Source organism: Motacilla alba, chromosome 3 (assembly GCF_015832195.1).
Source record: "Motacilla alba alba isolate MOTALB_02 chromosome 3, Motacilla_alba_V1.0_pri, whole genome shotgun sequence".
Classification (NCBI taxonomy): Eukaryota; Metazoa; Chordata; class Aves; order Passeriformes; family Motacillidae; genus Motacilla; species Motacilla alba.
This window is the reverse complement of record NC_052018.1, coordinates 9999564-10017785: the sequence shown is the minus strand read 5'-3', so window position 1 is coordinate 10017785 and position 18222 is coordinate 9999564. Positions and strand designations below refer to the sequence as shown.

The window sequence follows — 18222 nt, the reverse complement described above, 5'->3', positions numbered from 1 at the left end:
AAACTCTTTCCCAGGCAGATCTATAAAATCAGTTTTATTCCTTTTACTAAAGGGATAATGGAGAAATCTAACTTTTAAGTACTGTGCTATGACCCAAGAAATTCTAGTGCAGAATGAAGAGCTCCTGCATCCCAGATGCATCTGTTCGTAGGGACATTCCTTTTAAATTGACACTTAGATGATTCCAGACCTGGCCAAGTTCTGCAAGGGGCAGCAGTAAAAGATATGACCCCCAGGTGTATTAATTAGTATCAACCTGTAGTTATAAAGCTAAATAATGCATTTTTGACAAAGTTTTACAGATTGCTCTAAAAAATGGTTTTCCAAAAGCTGATTCTTTTGATCCTTTGAAATAAAGACAGAAATGTCTGCAGCAGGTCCATGGGGAAAATGAACAATGGTTTTATTAAGTCTGCTGAATTAGGAACCTGACAGCATCAGATGAAAGGAAAAACAAGTCTCCCATCTCAACTTAAACTGAGCACACATTCACCCTACAGACAACTTCTTCAGTGCATAGTAAAGCAGTAGGGCAGCTCTGAATCCATCCCTCATTAGCAGTCTGTCTCATCTCTGAGCAGTTCCCTGCATCTGTCGATTAAAGACTTCCCCTGCCTTGGTGAAAGGAGCAGGCTCATCGATGAGGTAATGCTTTTTTATTCTAATTAAGGACTTGAGTCATCCTATTATTGTACAGTCCATGAAACAAAACATGTTTAAATCTGCCCAATTACATCATGTTCAATCCTCTTCCAAAGGAGAAGTAAAAAAAAAAGACACTTTTGATTCTGTGCAGTCATAAATTTATGCTGTAGCCTCTCTAAAGGATCTCCTGCCTCCTACTCCTCTCTTTCTCAGTTAAGTAAGGACTTGCTGGATATGCCTGCAGAGCAGCTCACAGCAGCTCCTGCACACCTTCAGTGCTGCCTAGCTCTGCTACAAATACCTGCATGTCCTGCCAAACAGGAGGGGGAAACCAAAAGCCAAAAGTTCCCTCAGAGGACTATGGGAATTATTTGAAAGCTGGAACCAGCTAGTGGCAATGGCATTTCATTCCAGGTCCCTGATATTACCTGGCTCTACAGTTCTTCTATATACAGAAAAATAAATAAATAAATAAAATAAAAGTTTTATTCCTTTAGTACACTGTAAACAATGAACCAGGTCTGTTAAAAATCCTGTGAAATCTTTATTAAAAGCAGACAATATGCTTTGCCAATCTGGTCAAATTCCAGGCTGAGTATTTGCATTTACATGGGTGCAATTCTCTTTGCATTTCCAGTTGAATTAAGTGTTCTTCATTTATGGTGCTGCAATGCAGTGTTGCATGAAGCAATTAAGTCCTTGCTGCATTTTAGCCCAGGTGAAGTCACATTTGTGTTCTGCTTAGAAACACCACTGGATGGTACACACAGCTGTAACACTACACAGACTAGAGAGCTATTTTCAGCCCTTTGGGCTTAGGATGATGGCATAAACACAAATTAACTATTTATAAAACCCATTAAAGTATATTCAGTGTTCTAATCAGAAAGAAAATGAAGCACATTAAAATAATTACTTAAACTCTTTCCCAGAGGATTCTCATGTTCCAGCTGTGGATGTACTGGAATCACTCAAGCCAGTCATGACAGAAACTCATCATTGAACTTTAAGCCAGGCAACTGCTTAAAAACCTGGGGAAATAATGACTGCATAATCTCATGGGACCAAAAATCCAACGCTAGACAGGGAAATATGAATGCAGATAAGGACAATGCTGGCACAGGGAGGACTCTCACAAGTTTTCCTTAGGTCAGGGAAATGACTATTTCCAAAAAGAAAGAAAACACAGAGCAGCCAGCTGTGACTTGTGTATCCACTCCAAATGCCTCTGACAGTGTGAGTGCCCTAGCTCTGATCCCAAGGTACAGCTCTTTCTGATTGCCAGGTGCAGACATAGCAGCAACCACCTGTGCAATACACTCTCCTGAAGGAGTGCTTATGGATAGAATATATGTCAACTACAAGTCCAGGAGTACCCAAAAATCTCAGTTTTCCTGAGCACAATTCCATTCAGTCTGTCCTCCCAAAGAAAAGCCATGAGAGAAGAGGGCCAAGTTCTTCACACATCCAACTTGATTTCCCTGGCTGGGAAGTACACCTAGGGAAAGGTCTCAGTTCCACCACTTGGAGCCATACAAGCCTTGGTAGAGTTATCTCAAGAGAACAGGTTTCTGCCACTCAGAAGACTTTAAACAGAATGAATACGGATGATTCTGTCAGATCCAGCAGCTAAACATGGTTTCATTTTCCATTGTTTTCTTTCAATCACCCTCAGCCTCTCATTTGTAGGGGCATAGCAAGATTTTCAGTAAGGAAACACAATGGAAGCTGTTCTCAAGAGATGGGATTGGTGGCAGAAAAGAAAGGGAAGCCCTCTGCATAGGAAACACTGCTCACAAAGCACCTATAAAAACAAAAATATTCAGGAGATAAACTGAAGGGATGGAATTTCTGCAAGGAGAGCATTCCTGCCAACCTGCTTTACTCCCCAGACACTCAATTAAAGCAATCCAAGGAGAGGCTACAAGGTTGCCCCTAAAAAAGGTTGAGACCAGACAATTTATGAAAAGTGAAGCAGGCTTCTCCTCTAACTGGGAAGGTAATAAAGAATTTTTGCTCCCTTTTCTTCTTCTCTCTTTGATGGAGAAGAACACTATACCAGACTATTATCTTTGGTTTTCAGAAAAATTTCATCTGTCAGTAGAAGACCAATGGGGCTGTTTACTGGGATGTTGTGAGTTGCCAATCTGACAGCAGCTGGATGGAATTGTGACAAATACTTGTGTCACTTGGCAAAGTGATGGTCAAACATGCCTTGCAACCTAAGCTTGTGACTCAACAAGTGACAGAAAATAGAGATTTGCCTGTTTAAATCTCTGAAGGCCTCACAGCTGTGAGCACAGATACACACACTGCTAGGAAAACAAAGCTCTATTTTCCCATTCATTGTTTTGACTATCTGAATTTTGTTAAAGAAAAAAGAACCTGTATTTTCACTCTTTGATGTTTTGACATCTTCCCTCTCCTTTAGCTGACTGGGACAAACAGACAAGTTAGTTTTATGCTGTGTATAAATCCTCCTGGATTCAGAGGGGAAGCAAACACATACCTGGCAGGACCAAAGGACAGCTGTGAATTTGTGAGTGGCTGAGGAGCAGGATGCCTGAGGAGTGGCAGGAATACAACCCTGCCAGCCAAGGACCAGAAGGCACAGCAGCTGAACACACATTTTGACAAGTTTGCTCCAGACCATCTGTCCAGCAGACAACAGCTGTGCTACAACACCACTCCAGCCTGCAGAAATTTTCTTCCTTGGAGGGGAAAATCCATGAGCAACTACACTACCCTCACCTATTACAGCTCTGGGCACTTCATCAATAAAACCACTTGGAAAGATGCTAAATGCAGGATTCCCCTTAAGCTGATTTCTGCCTCTCCATCAGCCACTCTCAGCTGCCCAAGGCTTCTGGCAGAGGAAGCAAGAACAAATGTTGCCACTCATTTCTTCCCCAAAGACAGAAGGCTGAGGCCATTCTAGGCCCTTCTGCCACAACAGGAAAAAGGAAAGGAAAGGGAGCACTGGGATCAACAACTCAGGAGTCAAGCTCTAGCCTGACTGCCACTAAAGGGCTGGGAAACACAAAGGTGTAGGATGCAACCCAGAAACAATTGCTGGCTGGTGTGCCAACCTACCTCCTCCTGCTGCCTGCCTGGCTCTACAGGCTCTGGCAAGGCCAGGGCTGGCTCCTGGCTGTTCATTCCCTGCCAATCTGCTGCTCCAAGCCATCACCTACTTCATCTGCAGCCAGGAAAAGCACTGACTGCCTTAACAATCTCCTTACCAACTAAACCCAGCAACAGCAAACCTCTAGCACTGGAGGTGCTTGAGCTTGACCCCCGCAACAACCAGCTACAAAGACTTAAAAAACCCCTGGCAGAAGACACCCAAAACGTCAGCCCTCACCAGCCCCATCCCTTCCTAACTATTGTCAGGACTCAGCTGTATCTGTGTTTAAACACAACAGATGCAAAGCTTCCACCTACCCACGTGTCTGTATTCACAAATATGGCACAAATTTGGATGAGGAGAAGTCATAAGGAAATCCTCTGAAACAATAGTAAAGGCACAGAATCAAGACAGAAACTCTCCAGGACCCGTGATGAGATAGAAGAACTCTTGCCTAGGGAATACTCACCTCTGTGCAGTTTGCCAGGAAAAACCTACTCCTGGGGAAATAAATGCTGTCACTGAAAGATTTAGGGAGGCAAAGGAAAAAGGACGGAAGGGAGGAACCCTGTGTGGAGGAGAGGCTCCTATGAAAGCTGATGAAGACAGGAAAAAAAGCTCAGGAAAAGGTGGGTTCTCCCAAAGTGGTGAACAAATATTACCTCAGAAGGTAATTGCAGCTGAAGAAATGCATGCACTGAAAGGGCTGCTGCATGTATTAACCCACGGGGCAGCCACACTCCTTCTGCAGAATTGCTGCTGCTTTGTTCAGAGGAGCTGGTTCACAGTCATTTTAATCAGCTGCTGTCTGAGGTTTTTTGGAATGAACTGAACACAAGTGCTAAATTCAGTTGTTGTGACTACAAAGTGGGAGGAGAGGGATGCTAAAGCTCTTGGCTTCAAAATATAAACAGTAAAACTTGGTATTTTACCCACAGAGGAAGAAGAAAAAACCCAATTCAGTTACTGTGATGTGTTTTTAACTTACTTTAAGAAGAATACCTGGAAATGTGAACTTGATCTTGCTTGCATTAAGCATCCAAACTGGATGCCTGACCTGTTTACAGAAAGCCAAGCCCTAGGGTAGCTTGAGGGCAGAGTGGAGCAAAGATGGCAGCAGGCAGAAAGCTCTGAGGGTAGAAGAACAGGGGCCATACTGTTTTTTTTGAGTAATTCCTTCACAGACTGGGCCTGAGCACAGGAGCTCGGTTCAACAATTCAAGCTGTTCCAACAGCCCCTGGTACCCCGCTGGCATGGGACAACATGCCTTCTCCCAAGCCATCCCAATCACAGCCCAGGAGGCAGCCCAGGCCAGCAGACACTTGCATTGTGGACACAGCCAACCTCACTGAGAGGACAGGAGAATGTCATGGTACAGCCATGGCCAGACCCTGCCCAGTCAGCCCTGGCTGAGCACTGCTGCTGCTCTGGATCCCTGCTGCACACAGCTCCCCTCACTCCATGCCGACCTCCCCTCAAACCACTGGCAAATCACACCTTTTTCCATTGCAGAATATTCAACAGTACCATCAAGTTCAGGTGAATAGCTCATCCAACTTGTGCTTCTCTTCCAGGCCTTGTCCTTCAGAGGGATTAGCCTCTTTCAGATCCATTGCTCTTGTTTCTTTCATTCCTAAAGGCATGCCAGCTGGAGAACTCCCTGCAACTGAGACTAGCCACACAATACTATTTTGCAATTTATGAGGAAAATCCTTTAAAACATTAAAAAAATACTGCACCTTTAAGAGCTCCAATACCAAAGCACCATGGTAGCCTACTAAGGATTTAAAAATATGTATCTGCAAATTGTGAGCTCTATGGATTTAAAGAAGAGTGACAAAGAGTGGTGACAAAGTTAAGTCAATATACCTAATATTGTCCCTCAATGGGGAGTTAATTATGTATCTGATTTCCTGCTTATCAGGGAAATACAACATTTTATCAAAGGAATATTATACTCATTTTGGCTTAGAGGAAAAAAAAGAAAAAAAAAACCCAAACCCAAGAGATGCACCTTTAAAAATGCTATGAGAGCTTTACAGTGACTTACAAGTCACTGTATACTTAAAGTGCTAAGAAAAGTGAAATGGAGCTAAAAGTGTGCCACTGCTAGAAAAGTGAGTATATTATAATTCATTCCCTTATGCACAGCTGATATCAAAGGATCATCTTACTCTGTATTAGGAGTGATTTTTCCTACAGGACCTGTATATTCTGTCCAAAGCTGAAAAGATTTCTACAAATGTCCAGGAAAACTTGCAGAGTAATTGATGACAATACACTGGAATACCAATACTCCAAACTATCAAGAAAGGCAGAGGGTGAAGAGAGGAAAACATATTTCAATGAATTTCAACACTGCATTCCACAAATACAAGTTAATATTGAGCACCTTTTATTCTAGGAAGAACTAGGCTTCTGGGGTAAAAAATATAAAGGAGGAGGCATGTTAAAAGATGAAAAAATAATCAGAAATCTATTGTTTTTGACATGTTCCTGGTTTGGACAGCAAAACCCCAAGTCTTTCTGTTGTTAAGAATCCCAGAATCACCCTGCTAACACACAGAGAAAGCTTTGAGGCATAAGAACCATACAACACAGAAACACAAAGTCTGTAGATCATCATTAGTACCCACAAAAGATGAGGAGCCGAACTGGCAAGTGAGTTTGCCCACCTGACATCAAAGAGCAACTCAGACACAGCCCTGAAAGCGAGACAGAGAATCAGCGCCACTGGGATGTCTCTTCCAGGCCAAAGGAACCAGGCCAATCATTACGAGCTTCCACCTGGATGAACACCAGCAGTACAAAAACAGAGAAAAAGGCCCTGGCTTAGCATTTTACCCCTAAGGCCTGATATTTAACTGGATATTGGGTGGTCGAGCAGCACAGCAGCAGTGCTGGGCCAAATCCAATTTGCAGCCTTCTGGCCCAGGAGGAGAAGTTGTTACCAAATGAAGCATGCTGACAGCATATGGAGGCCTGTGCTACTGGAGCAGTTTCATCTTCATCCAGAAAGCAAAAAACCTGTAAGATTATGCCAAACACATGATTCAATTTAGGTTGGAGATCTGCTGCTCAAAGCACTCTGGACACCACTACTTCACAAAATGGACTGGCTTGTTTCAGTGCTGACTCTACAGCTTTCCAAAGGTTTTTCAGAGAGGAAAGAAGCATGGATTTTCTTTTCCCCTTTTAAACCTGAATTTACTGGGCACTAGGGGACAATTTACTACTAAACACCTTTATCTATCTGCTTCACCTCCAGTTTATTCATTCCTATGCCAAAGTAACTTCAAGCACATGTGAAGCACTGAAGCTGTGGGGCTTCAGCTCCCTCTTCAAAGCATGCAAGCACCAAACATTTTAACAGGCATAGAAGACACCCTAAAAAGTCCCCTGAGAACTAGTTGCCTATCCACTGAACACTGAGCTCCTGCCTTTGGCCTCTCACCTAGACACCTCTCACTAGATAGCACAGAGCTGGGATACAGTGCTGATGGACACTCTGATCTCCATTGATGTGAGATGAAAATAACTTCCATGGAAGCAGGATGAGTTACAGGAGAACAGAGACAATGAAAAATGCATCTCAGAATTCTTGTTTCCACTTTCATGTTTCTGCCCCAACACTGTACATGTGAGAATCACAGAAACAATAACAAATAGATATGGAGATTTCTTTTATACATATCAGCCACTGCTTTAGAGTGACAAACATCTGACTGCATAACTGCTGCTGCAGAGCTGCAGCTCTGTCAGTGAAGACCATACTTCTTATATAAATGAAGTTATTTTGATTCAGTAAGAATTCTGTACTTGGAAGGAATGGAAGCAATAAACTAAATGAGGATTAAATACCGGATCTTGTCATCCTTCAGCACATTAGAAAACCAAAATAATCAAGATTTTCAAATGCTACGTCAAGCTGTGCAGAGGAGAAAAGCAAACTTCTTGCTTGTTTTGGCATAGCAAGTTTTTTACAGCTTCTATTTGTTGTAAGCTGGAAAATATAACATTGCATTTGCTAACCCAATAGATCATTTTCCTATCCAAAAAAGGAACAGTTGCTTTTGTAAAAATACAAACTAAGGACCATTTTGTGGGAAGTATTGCTTTATCTAACTTGTTGTAAATAGTTATTTAAATTTTTAAACTCTCCTTAAACAAAAGAATAATTTTGATGCTGAGTAATTCAGCACATTTTCTCAGAAGAGCAATAGTTAATGTATTCTGGTGATCTTTTTCTGGTGAATCTTTTCTGATTTAAAGGATTAAATACTTCAAGTAAAAAGGACAATATCTGGGCAGGAAGAAAGTGTGCTTCCAAATAGTGCTTCCAGTATTATCCATCTTGTTAGACCAAACTTAGTGTAGGAGACTCCAGCTTAGACCTAAAGTGAATGATCCCCTGGAAATTATTTAATGCCACTGGGAAACACCAAAAGAGGGGTCTGGCTTGTTACTCTCAGTTACTGCCTATTGCCATGCAGAAGCATTTTGAAAGCACAGTCTAGATCCAAGACAACACTCAGTAGTGGCTGGTGACCCTGCAGGGCTGGAACCATCCAGATGGGTCGGTCAGTGCTTACTGAAGATCAAGAACAGCTACACCTTCTTCTCTTGGACATCTAAAGCCTGAGACACCCTAAAGAGTAGTTGATACTCATGATCCCAGCACAGAAGAACATAACTTACTTCCAGACTTTAGCAGTTAGAAATCAGTTTGGAATTCAGTGAGAAATTACATCTTGAAGTGAAGAAAGTAACTGACTAAAAATTACTGGACAGGTAAACACATCCAGACACCAATATCAGGAAGCTTTGACCCAAGTAGTGTTTCTGAAGCTGTTACTGCATATACCTTAGTGGCACTTAGCATGTGACACCACCTTCAGACAGAGGGAAAAGGAAAGAAAAGCCACAAGTGAGCTCAAAAGCAGTTCCAGACATTGTAATCAGAGTGTCCTGTGTACTCCAGAAGGCACATCCACTGGATGCTGGAGGGCTGATGCTTTGTGGTGGAACCATGCAGCACCCAGCAAAGTACCTTCTGTAGCTGGGACTGCTACCAAGGTACTCATGATGTCCCTGTCACTTCAATGTCCTGAGGAATGCACTGAAAAGGCACTACCAAGTCTCTTCCTTCTATCAAACCATCTCATTCATGAACTGCAGAGGCCCCTCCTCCTCTGTGAAATTTAGCAATGTGGGGACAGTGATATACAACAGCCTTATTCAGAAAGGCTGAAGTCTAAATACCTAATTTACAAGATTTTAGCCATACCTGATTATACCAAGAGGGTCTAAAATTTCCTCTTCTTCCTCATCTCCCCCTTCTTTTTTCTGCCCTTTTTTGACATCTTCCACTGATAAAAGCTGTGAGATTAAGTCAGGTGTCTTCTCCTCTTTGAAAAAATCCAATGCCTCATTTTCTTCATCTTCTTTATCCCTGTCATCAGGCATGTTTTTACCCTTGAAGTCAATGGCACTGGAAGATTTTGTTCCTGCAAAACAGAGTAATGGTGGGAAAACTGACTATACAAGACAAAAACTACAGGTTTTTTATACCTTGCACTTGTTGCTGAGAGTTTTGTTTGAGGAATGAAGGACATGATCAGCTTTTGTGAAACTCTTTCAAAACACTCCCACTGTTCCCTTTATTCATTATGTGTCATTATGTGTCTGATCTGTTTACTGACTCAAAGTAGTTAAGGAGAGAAAGATAGAGGAAATGAACTTTTTATGAGACACAGCAGCACATGTCAAATCTGCTTATTTATGTTCCTTCTACAGACAACAGAAACAATAGAATTTCCACATGGTGATTCATCCCATCCAAATGAAGTCATGTGAGTTTCTCTTGGAAGTGACTATTTCTCTTCTACTGGCTACAGAGACACTGTAAATACTCTGCATAGATGTAGGTAGCTAACTTTCACATAGCTAGTACAGATAAAATCCTCTTTTTGATACAATTTAGTTAACTTGGGTTAAAATTAGAATATGGGACAGCATGTTTCTACAGCAGCTCTTCAGTTTACACTGAAAAATGAAGCCTGAAGTTCTAACACCCTTCAGTATGCAAGATGCATCCAGGTCAGCAAATTCAGCCAACTGAAAAATAAAACTAAGTCTTCTCACCACACTTGTTCATGCAAAGACCGGCAGAATGAGGAGAAAATGGTTCCTTGTTGTGAGTTTCTGGATGTCCAGGGAACCAATGAGACTAGCTTATTAAAAAAGGGCTACTGAAAACTGTAATGAATAAAATTTTTGGTTACACCATTTTGACTATTGAAGTAACATGGCATGGGAGACTCATCTCATTCAGCTTTTCATTCTGCATCTGCCAAATCAGGGTAAGACTGGCATTATTCTAAGGCAAATTCTGATTTCACATTACTTGCACCCAATCTGCAATATTTCACAATATTTGCCCACAGAATGGAGTCCAGCCTAGTTTAGCTGCAGATGTGCACCATGGTTAGGTTAACCAGCATGCAAAGATCAATCAACATGAATTCTGAATTCTCTGTGCAAGGGATCTGCTTTCAAGAGAATACTGCCCAGGGAAAAAAAAGCCAAACAAAAACCTTACTACCTGGATTTTGCCATGCATTAAGCAGCTTTGCCCCCTTTGATTTTAGGAAGCTCCCAATTTCACAGAACTAATCTGGCCACACCTGACACTTCTGCAAAATGGGCTGTCTACACTTGTTAGCTTCTTGCAACTTCACTTAAAAGTAATCCTCCACTAAGAATCCTGCACAGCACCAGGCTGGAGTGCTCCCTGCTCAGAAGTCCTCAGTTGAACTAAAAGCAGAGAACTCATATGCTCCACTCATTCAGTAACTCCCTGCTATGCCCAGGGGACATAAGAAAGGATCTATATGAACCAGTAGGCAAGACAACAAGAGCTGGACATAAAGCTAAGGAAAAATAAGAAAAAAAATTAAAAATAAACCCAAAAGAAAAGTAACTAGCCAGAGAATTTGTTTAACTAATAAAGAACCCGACTTCCATTTAAATCTTTCTCAGAGTAAATAATTTGCAGGAAAACCAGAAAAAACATGGAAGAGTTGCTCACTAAGTGATACCCTGCACTGAACTTTAGGGTCTCCATTGACAATATATGACTATTTAGCCTTCTAAACTTACATGTTTAGAAATCAGGGACAGGCTAGCACAATGCTTCCTTTGAATGTACCTATCAACATCTCTGAATGAGGCAGGTGTCCACTGAGAGGAGGGAGAAACACTAGCAAACATGACTGTGCAGCACTGTAAATGCACATGAGGATATTTTTAGTGACAGCCTTTATTCTGGCACACTCTAGTTTCTGGCTGCCCAAGTCAAGAACTTAACACTTCCATAAAGCACATTCCTGGGGGAGGGGACACTCACATCTTTTAGTTACCTAAAAATTCCAGTAACTCAGGACTTGTTGCTAGATCCTCATCTCTGGAGATGAATTTCATGATATCATTGAACATAGCTCTTCGTTCAGAGATGTCAGATTCGCCCACAAAGAGAACTTTTCTAGGCAGGAGTGGAAGAGAAACCTGTGGATACCGTGCTGTCAGTCTCTGGTAGAGCTCCTCAATCTCGCTGTACTTCTTGGAAACCTGCAATGAAAATGTGTTGCCTGGGTTCATTTCTTTACAGGTGAGACAGGAGCAGGAAAGCAGCAGTGAAGTGCTGTGAAACATTAACTGTGGAAGTGGAAAACCACATACTAGCAAGGAGCTTTACATGGGGCCGAGCAAAAGCCTGTTATGTACCTAGTGAATCCTTAAGCATTGCTGCTAGTCTTCTAATTCTGTTATTAAAAATCCACTGCTTAATGGAATTAAAGTTCATTGCCAGAATCCATTTGTCTGACTCATCAGCTAATGAAATACTGGGAAGGTCACTGCTGCAGATGCTTTCCTGACAGCAGGAATACCTTGTCCACTAAAAGTGATGCCCAGCCCTGAGACACAGGAGGGAAGAAAAGCCCTGCCTGGCAGGTACATGGTGGAGAAAGCTGCCCAGGTCTTTGTACCACTGTCCCATTCCTCACTCCTGGTGGCTTCAGTGCCCTTTGGCTGCTTAGGACTAAAAAACTGTCACGTTTTCTGCCCTGAAGAGGACATGACACAAAAAACTAAGGGCAAAGACCTCAGCTGACCCCTGAATGTTGAGTTTATCCATGAGAAAATAAAAATCAACAACTTGGCCATGGCCTAAAAGGTTTCATACAGAGAGAAGATGCCAACAGTGAATGGAGTAATTCCTTCTGTAGACAAAGACAGGAAGCCTGAGGAGAAATAAGGCTCAAGATATTACAAGGAAAGCAATAGCTATGGGAATGTTGGTGAGAAAAGGTGTGGCTTTTATGCCACATTAAGTATTGAATTCAGTACCTTAAACCAATACACAAAACCCACACACAAACAAAACACCATCTCTAAGTGACGTTGCAGATGCAATGAGGGTGACTTCCATGCTCTGTGGTGTTATACAGATAATATATTTGTCAAGGCCCTCCATGGATCCATAATCTACCAAACTGTTTCAATTAATACAAATATAAAAAACAACCCAAAAAGCAGTGTTAGTGGAGTGCATAGGGCACAGATACCCTTTTAGTGTCCAGCTCTCATCCTCCTGTAACATGTGATGCTGAACTCTAGAGGAGTGAATCCTAATTAACACTGCAGTATGTGCAGCATTGCACATACTGAGATGGATATAAAAGATGGAGAGACTCAAGCACCACATCTTGGAATGGAGTAATGTAGAGTTCTCCCACCAACACAGTGATAAAGCAAGTCAACCTAACAAAAAGCACAGAAGGGAAATGAGTTATAGATCAATGCAGAATCCCTACACTGGACCTAAAGCAAACTAAACAGCATCAGGCATATTCCCAGACACTGGAATCTGAGAGCACCTACTAGAAACCTCATTTACAGTGTCTACTGGAACTTGACAATGTCTGGTATAGTTCCTACACTCTGGGGAGCTATCATGCCCCCAGATAACTCTTCAGCCCAAGATTTGGCCCAGTGGAGAGACCCCTCAGCAGCCAGTTTGGGCACTGATGCCCACTGCAGATGGTAAGGAAGTTTAATGCTGTGCATGCAGCCAGACTGTGTGAGCTGCCCTCCAGGCCAGGGAACAGGCCCTGACAGAAACAGGCACACCTCAGGCAGTTCACTGCTTCAGATGTGGGCACAAAGAGCAATAACCACCTCAGCTTCACGCTTCCCTGCCTTTCGCAGTAATTATCAACCTAGCCAGATGATTTGGAAAAGCATTTGCATTTCAGCTGTACAATGTTCACTGTGGGTTCAGTGCCCAGTCACAAAAGGCAAGCAGCTTTGTAATAAAGATCTGAAACACAACACCCAACCTGAGTCGACAGGGGAATGAAAATCAAGAATTTTAGACTTGTCTTGTGAAAGGAACAAAGGTAAAGTGTAACACTGTGCTCCACATGCCAGATCTGAAATGCCATTCAGCAACCAGGCACTAACATGAGGGCAATAGAGATGCTCCAGAACATCATAATCTTCCCTTTGAAAGACACCCCAAAAAGAGAAGGGAAAGCAATTCCAGAGCTTCTGAACTGCTGTACATTTTTAATTTGCTAGGTCCCAGTAGCACTCTGAGCAGGGTATGATGTCTGAGCCCCTCCCAAAAATATTATGTAAGCACAAATGTAAGGGCAGTGAGGAATTCACTGGTGCTCTTTCAAAGAAATAAATATCATTACCCTCCACCCAAGGAAAAAAAAAAATTAAGTCTGATTTTCGAAAAACATTTAACATCTAATTAATTTCAATAGTAACTACCAAATTAATTTCTGAAAGCATTACAAGACAGCAGCCAATCAAGATTATGCCAAAACAGTTTTTAAAAAATACTCCAACACTGAACTGAGATACACAAACTTATTTCTTTCCCCACTTAATTTTAATTCCTCCTCTATCAAAGTCTGTAAATTATTCATAAATCTCAATTTATGTCTAATTACACCCCTGAACCTAAAGCAAACGCATACCCTCGCATCCCATCGCTAATTGCGCCTTTGTGGATCTGCGTGGGCTTTGAACAACAACGCCGGGAACGCACAGGCGACACGGAATACCAAGTGTGACAGCACTGTCCCCAAAGCATACTAATGTGCTTCCCAGAGCCCGCAGCACGGCGTGCAGGCCGATATCCTGCAGTGCCGGGATGCCCTCTGCTGGAACACCCTGCTGTACCAGAGAGCTGTCAGCTCCAGAACACCCTGCTGTACCAGAGAGCTGTCAGCTCCAGAACACCCTGCTGTACCAGAGAGCTGTCAGCTCCAGAACACCCTGCTGAACCAGAGAGCTGTCAGCTCCAGAACACCCTGCTGTACCAGAGAGCTGTCAGCTCCAGAACACCCTGCTGTACCAGAGAGCTGTCAGCTCCAGAACACCCTGCTGTACCAGAGAGCTGTCAGCCTCCAAAACACCCTGCTGTACCAGAGAGCTGTCAGCCCTGCAGAACACCCTGCTGTACCAGAGAGCTGTCAGCCCTGGAGAACACCCTGCTGTACCAGAGAGGTGTCAGCCCTGCAGAACACCCTACTGTACCAGAGAGCTGTCAGCCCTGGAGAACACCCTGCTGTACCAGAGAGCTGTCAGCTCCAGAACACCCTGCTGTACCAGAGAGGTGTCAGCTCCAGAACACCCTGCTGTACCAGAGAGCTGTCAGCCTCCAGAACACCCTGCTCTACCAGAGAGCTGTCAGCTCCAGAACACCCTGTCAGCCTTTCAGCCAAAACCATTCCCTGCTTACCCAAGCCCAGTGCTGGCCCCTGCCAGCCCCTGCCAGCTGGGGCTCCTCACCTGCTGTCCCTGTGCCTCCAGCCCTGGCAGCCACGGGCTCCTCAACACCCTCAGCTCAGCTCTGCTGCCAGGTTTACCTTGGGTTTGGTGCTGGAAATGCAGGGGTAATGTTGGCTGAGCGCAGCAGCCCCAGACTGGTGTGCTGAGAATCACCAAACAGTTTGGGTTAGAAGGGACCTTAAAGATCATCCTGTTCAATATGGGAAGGACACCTTCCCCTAGACCAGGCTGCTCAGAGCCCCATCCAACCTGGCCTTGAACAGTTCCAGGGATGGGGCAGCCACAGCTTCCCTGGGCAACCTATGCCAGTGGCTCAGCACCCTCACAGTCAAGAATTTTTTCCTTACATCTAATTTAACCTTCCCTTCTTCAGCTTAAGGCCATTCCACTTTGTTAATTCCAGACCCTTGTAACCAGTCCCTCCCCTGCTTTCTCACAGCCCCTTCAGGTACTGGAAGGGGTCTAGTGTCACCCTGGAGCATTCTCCAGGCTGAAGAGGCTCTCTCAATGTCCTCACAGGAGAGCTGTCCCAGCTCTATGATGACTTCTGTACCCTTCCTGTGGATCTGCTCCAACAGGTCCATATCTTTCCTGTACTTGGGACCCCAGAGCTGGACGCAGCAGCACAGAGGCCTTACACAAGTGCCAGACAGGTTCCAGAGTGTATTTTTTCAAGGAAATCCCAGACATGACACAGAGCATTCTCATAGCTTTCTAGTCAGAAAGCACTGCTCTGCTGCAACAATTCTGGACTCTTTCAATTTGACATCCTCTGTCAATCTTCATGGAGAAAGGTGTATCAGCATGTAACAAAATTAAATCTTGCCTTTCCTGGTTATCACTTACAGCCCTTTGAAAATCCTTGATGGATCCTACAGCCCAAAATGTCAGGATAGAAAATAAGCGCTGCTCTAAACCCCATTTTATCAATCCTATTAAGTAAACAAAGTTTGATTTGATTAACATTGAAGTATTTTTCTTCTGCTGCCTATAATTCCTCCAGGTCTGGATCCTGCAGTTATCCTCTCCCCCTCCATGCCTCTATGAACTCTGTGAACACTGTGGAGCTAAACCCCACCACCTGTAAGTCAGGCTGAGTGCACACACTTCAAGGAGTTCTGTCAAGTCACAATATCAAAGGCTCAATCTGCTTCACTTCAAAAGAGTTAATCATGCAAATACAGCAAAGCATGTGCACATTTACCAGGTCAAGACCTTATTTGCCTGTAACAATTAACATCCAACACAGAACTTAAAAGACAGACAGGGATGGGTTGAATTTTTTTTTTCACTGGGAACAAATAAATAAGTTGAATGTGATCAAGTATAGCTAGAAGGTTAAGAAAACCACCATGAAGTTCAAAGTCAAAGTCTGAAGTTTGTTACTAATCCCTCAAATCTCATGCATGTGCCTTGCCCCCCTCTTCCCAAGGGCCTCACACAGGAAAGTACACACTGGAATGGCTGCAGGAGCCTGGCACTCATTGTGCGCACAATTTGATCCCACTCAGTATTAATGCTATTTAATGCCTCCTTTCCCTTCAAAGCTCCTTTTACTGCCCCATTTGTGACCTCAAACTTGTCTTCATATACTTTATATCTACTGCAAGGATTTCAACAAAATGGAGATCTCAGAGCTAACTCAAGCCCTTTGCCAGCCAGGGCACACCAACAAAGAGCACGCTTGATTTTTCAGCATTTCATGAAAACCAGGACTACTGTGACCTTCTTCTTATAAAGCCCACTTCTTAACACTGTCAGAAAAGGGAGATCCAGCATCTCTGTCCTTTTAAACAGCCACTAGCTTTGGGTACAGGAATCAAAAGCACCCCTTCTCCCAGGCAGCACAACCTAAGCTTTTACTTGGAAACTCCCAATTCAAGCCATACCAGAATTAATGTTGCTTGGTGACCCCGTGGGTGTGCATTATGGTAGATTTTAATTACACGACCACATGCTGTTCTCCTCATCTGTTTTGCCCAGCAGAAGAGCAAGAACACTAATATTTCTTTTTAATCAGCATGAATCCTTAGTGGCTCCTGAACCTATTGCTACACTGAGCATGAATTTTTCCCATTCTCTCACATCACAGAAGCCATAAGGCGAAGGAATTTATCTTCATAACATGCCTGTACAGTCAGGAAAATGCAACTCCAATGCACAGATTTTGAGGCTCAAAAAAAAAAAAAAAGGCCAATATATGCAAAAAGGCAATGATGAAACATAAATGAATACACACCCACATACTTATACACTCCCTCATTTTAAGAGAGGAAGACAGTACTACAGTAAATGCCTCCCTAAATTGTGCTATGCCTGTCAAACACCAGTAGTTATTTGTTCAGTTTTGAAGAAGAAAAAACTTGACTAACAAATAACTTGTACAGAAGAATCAAACTGGATGCAGATACAAGGAGAAGGCACTAAAGGCTGGGTGGATTTTTAATAAGGCTGGGAAGGGAGAAGTTAATTGCTAAAAAAGTTAAGGTGTGGCTAGAAGAAATGCCTTTAAGAAAAGCAAAGCCTTTTCTTTTTATCACAGATAATGGCAAATCTACAGGCAATAATTAAATATCACCTTGGTAGTAGTACCAAAGAGAAAACCAATTTCCCTCTTTCAATAGTACAAGAGTATTCTGACCTTTGAAAGAAATGCAACTGACTTTTCCTTTAATTACCAAATATAACCTTAAGGTTATGCACTTCTAAAACCCATTTGCCCTCTTTTACAATTAGCATTTTTTTAAAATTAAAAATTCCCTCCACTTTCTAATAATTTAGTATGTCATCACAGAAGTGAATTTCTTATTCTGTTAATTCTTCACAAACATTTTAATTAGAGATGCTGTGATGCTGATTTTGCATAGTCCTATTAAGGCTGGGGAATAGGGCACTCTGGATTGTTTAGACCCACAGTAAAGGCTTCACAGGTCAGACCTGAAATCTCTTTTTGATGTTCATCTGGTTTTTGTCATAGGGCCTTAACACATCTCTCGATCTTGACAGGACAAGACGACAGAGCCTCAAGCTGCACCAGGCAAGGTTCAGGTTGGACATCAGAAATAATTTTTTCATGGAAATGGTCACTGGACATTGGAATGGACTACCCAGGGAAGTGTTGGAGTTACAATTCCTGGAGGTGTTCAACAAACGTCTGGACATGGCACTTGGTGCTCTAGCGTAGCTGACTGTGGTGATCCGTCAAAAGCTGAGTCAAGGATCTTAAAGGCTGTTTCCCACCCAAGTGATCCTATGATTCCATCCTGGAGACCACAGCTATCTTAGAGGATGCTTCTGCCTTGCTTTCCCAGGGAAAAGAGGAGCTGATGGAGCTGCTGGTCCCTGCTGCCTGGCTGGTGCAGGCCCCGAGGGCAGGGTGGGAGCAGCTGCTCCTCTGAGGCCTCAGGGACAGTGACAGGGCAAGGAGGAGCCACAAAACACACCTGGCTCCCCAGCTGGCCAAAACAGAGACAATCCAAAAATCGGTATCCAGAGACAAGGAAAACCCTACCACGCCTGCCTGCCTTCTCTAATCCATGTGTCACCTCAGTGCTGCGACATTGGCTCCTTCCTCCAATTA

At 43.1% G+C, this 18222-nt stretch overlaps 1 protein-coding gene across 1 annotated transcript in view; it reads right to left on the bottom strand.

Annotated features, from left to right (window-relative positions):
* HS1BP3 (HCLS1 binding protein 3) overlaps positions 1 to 18222 on the bottom strand; it is a 56866-nt gene that overhangs the window by 29014 nt on the left and 9630 nt on the right. The window contains exons 3-4 of the mRNA XM_038132657.1: positions 11195 to 11402; positions 9061 to 9280 (exon numbers count right to left, since the gene is read on the bottom strand). Of these exons, the coding sequence (XP_037988585.1) occupies positions 9061 to 9280; positions 11195 to 11402 (428 nt within the window). The remainder of the gene's footprint in view (positions 1 to 9060; positions 9281 to 11194; positions 11403 to 18222) is intronic.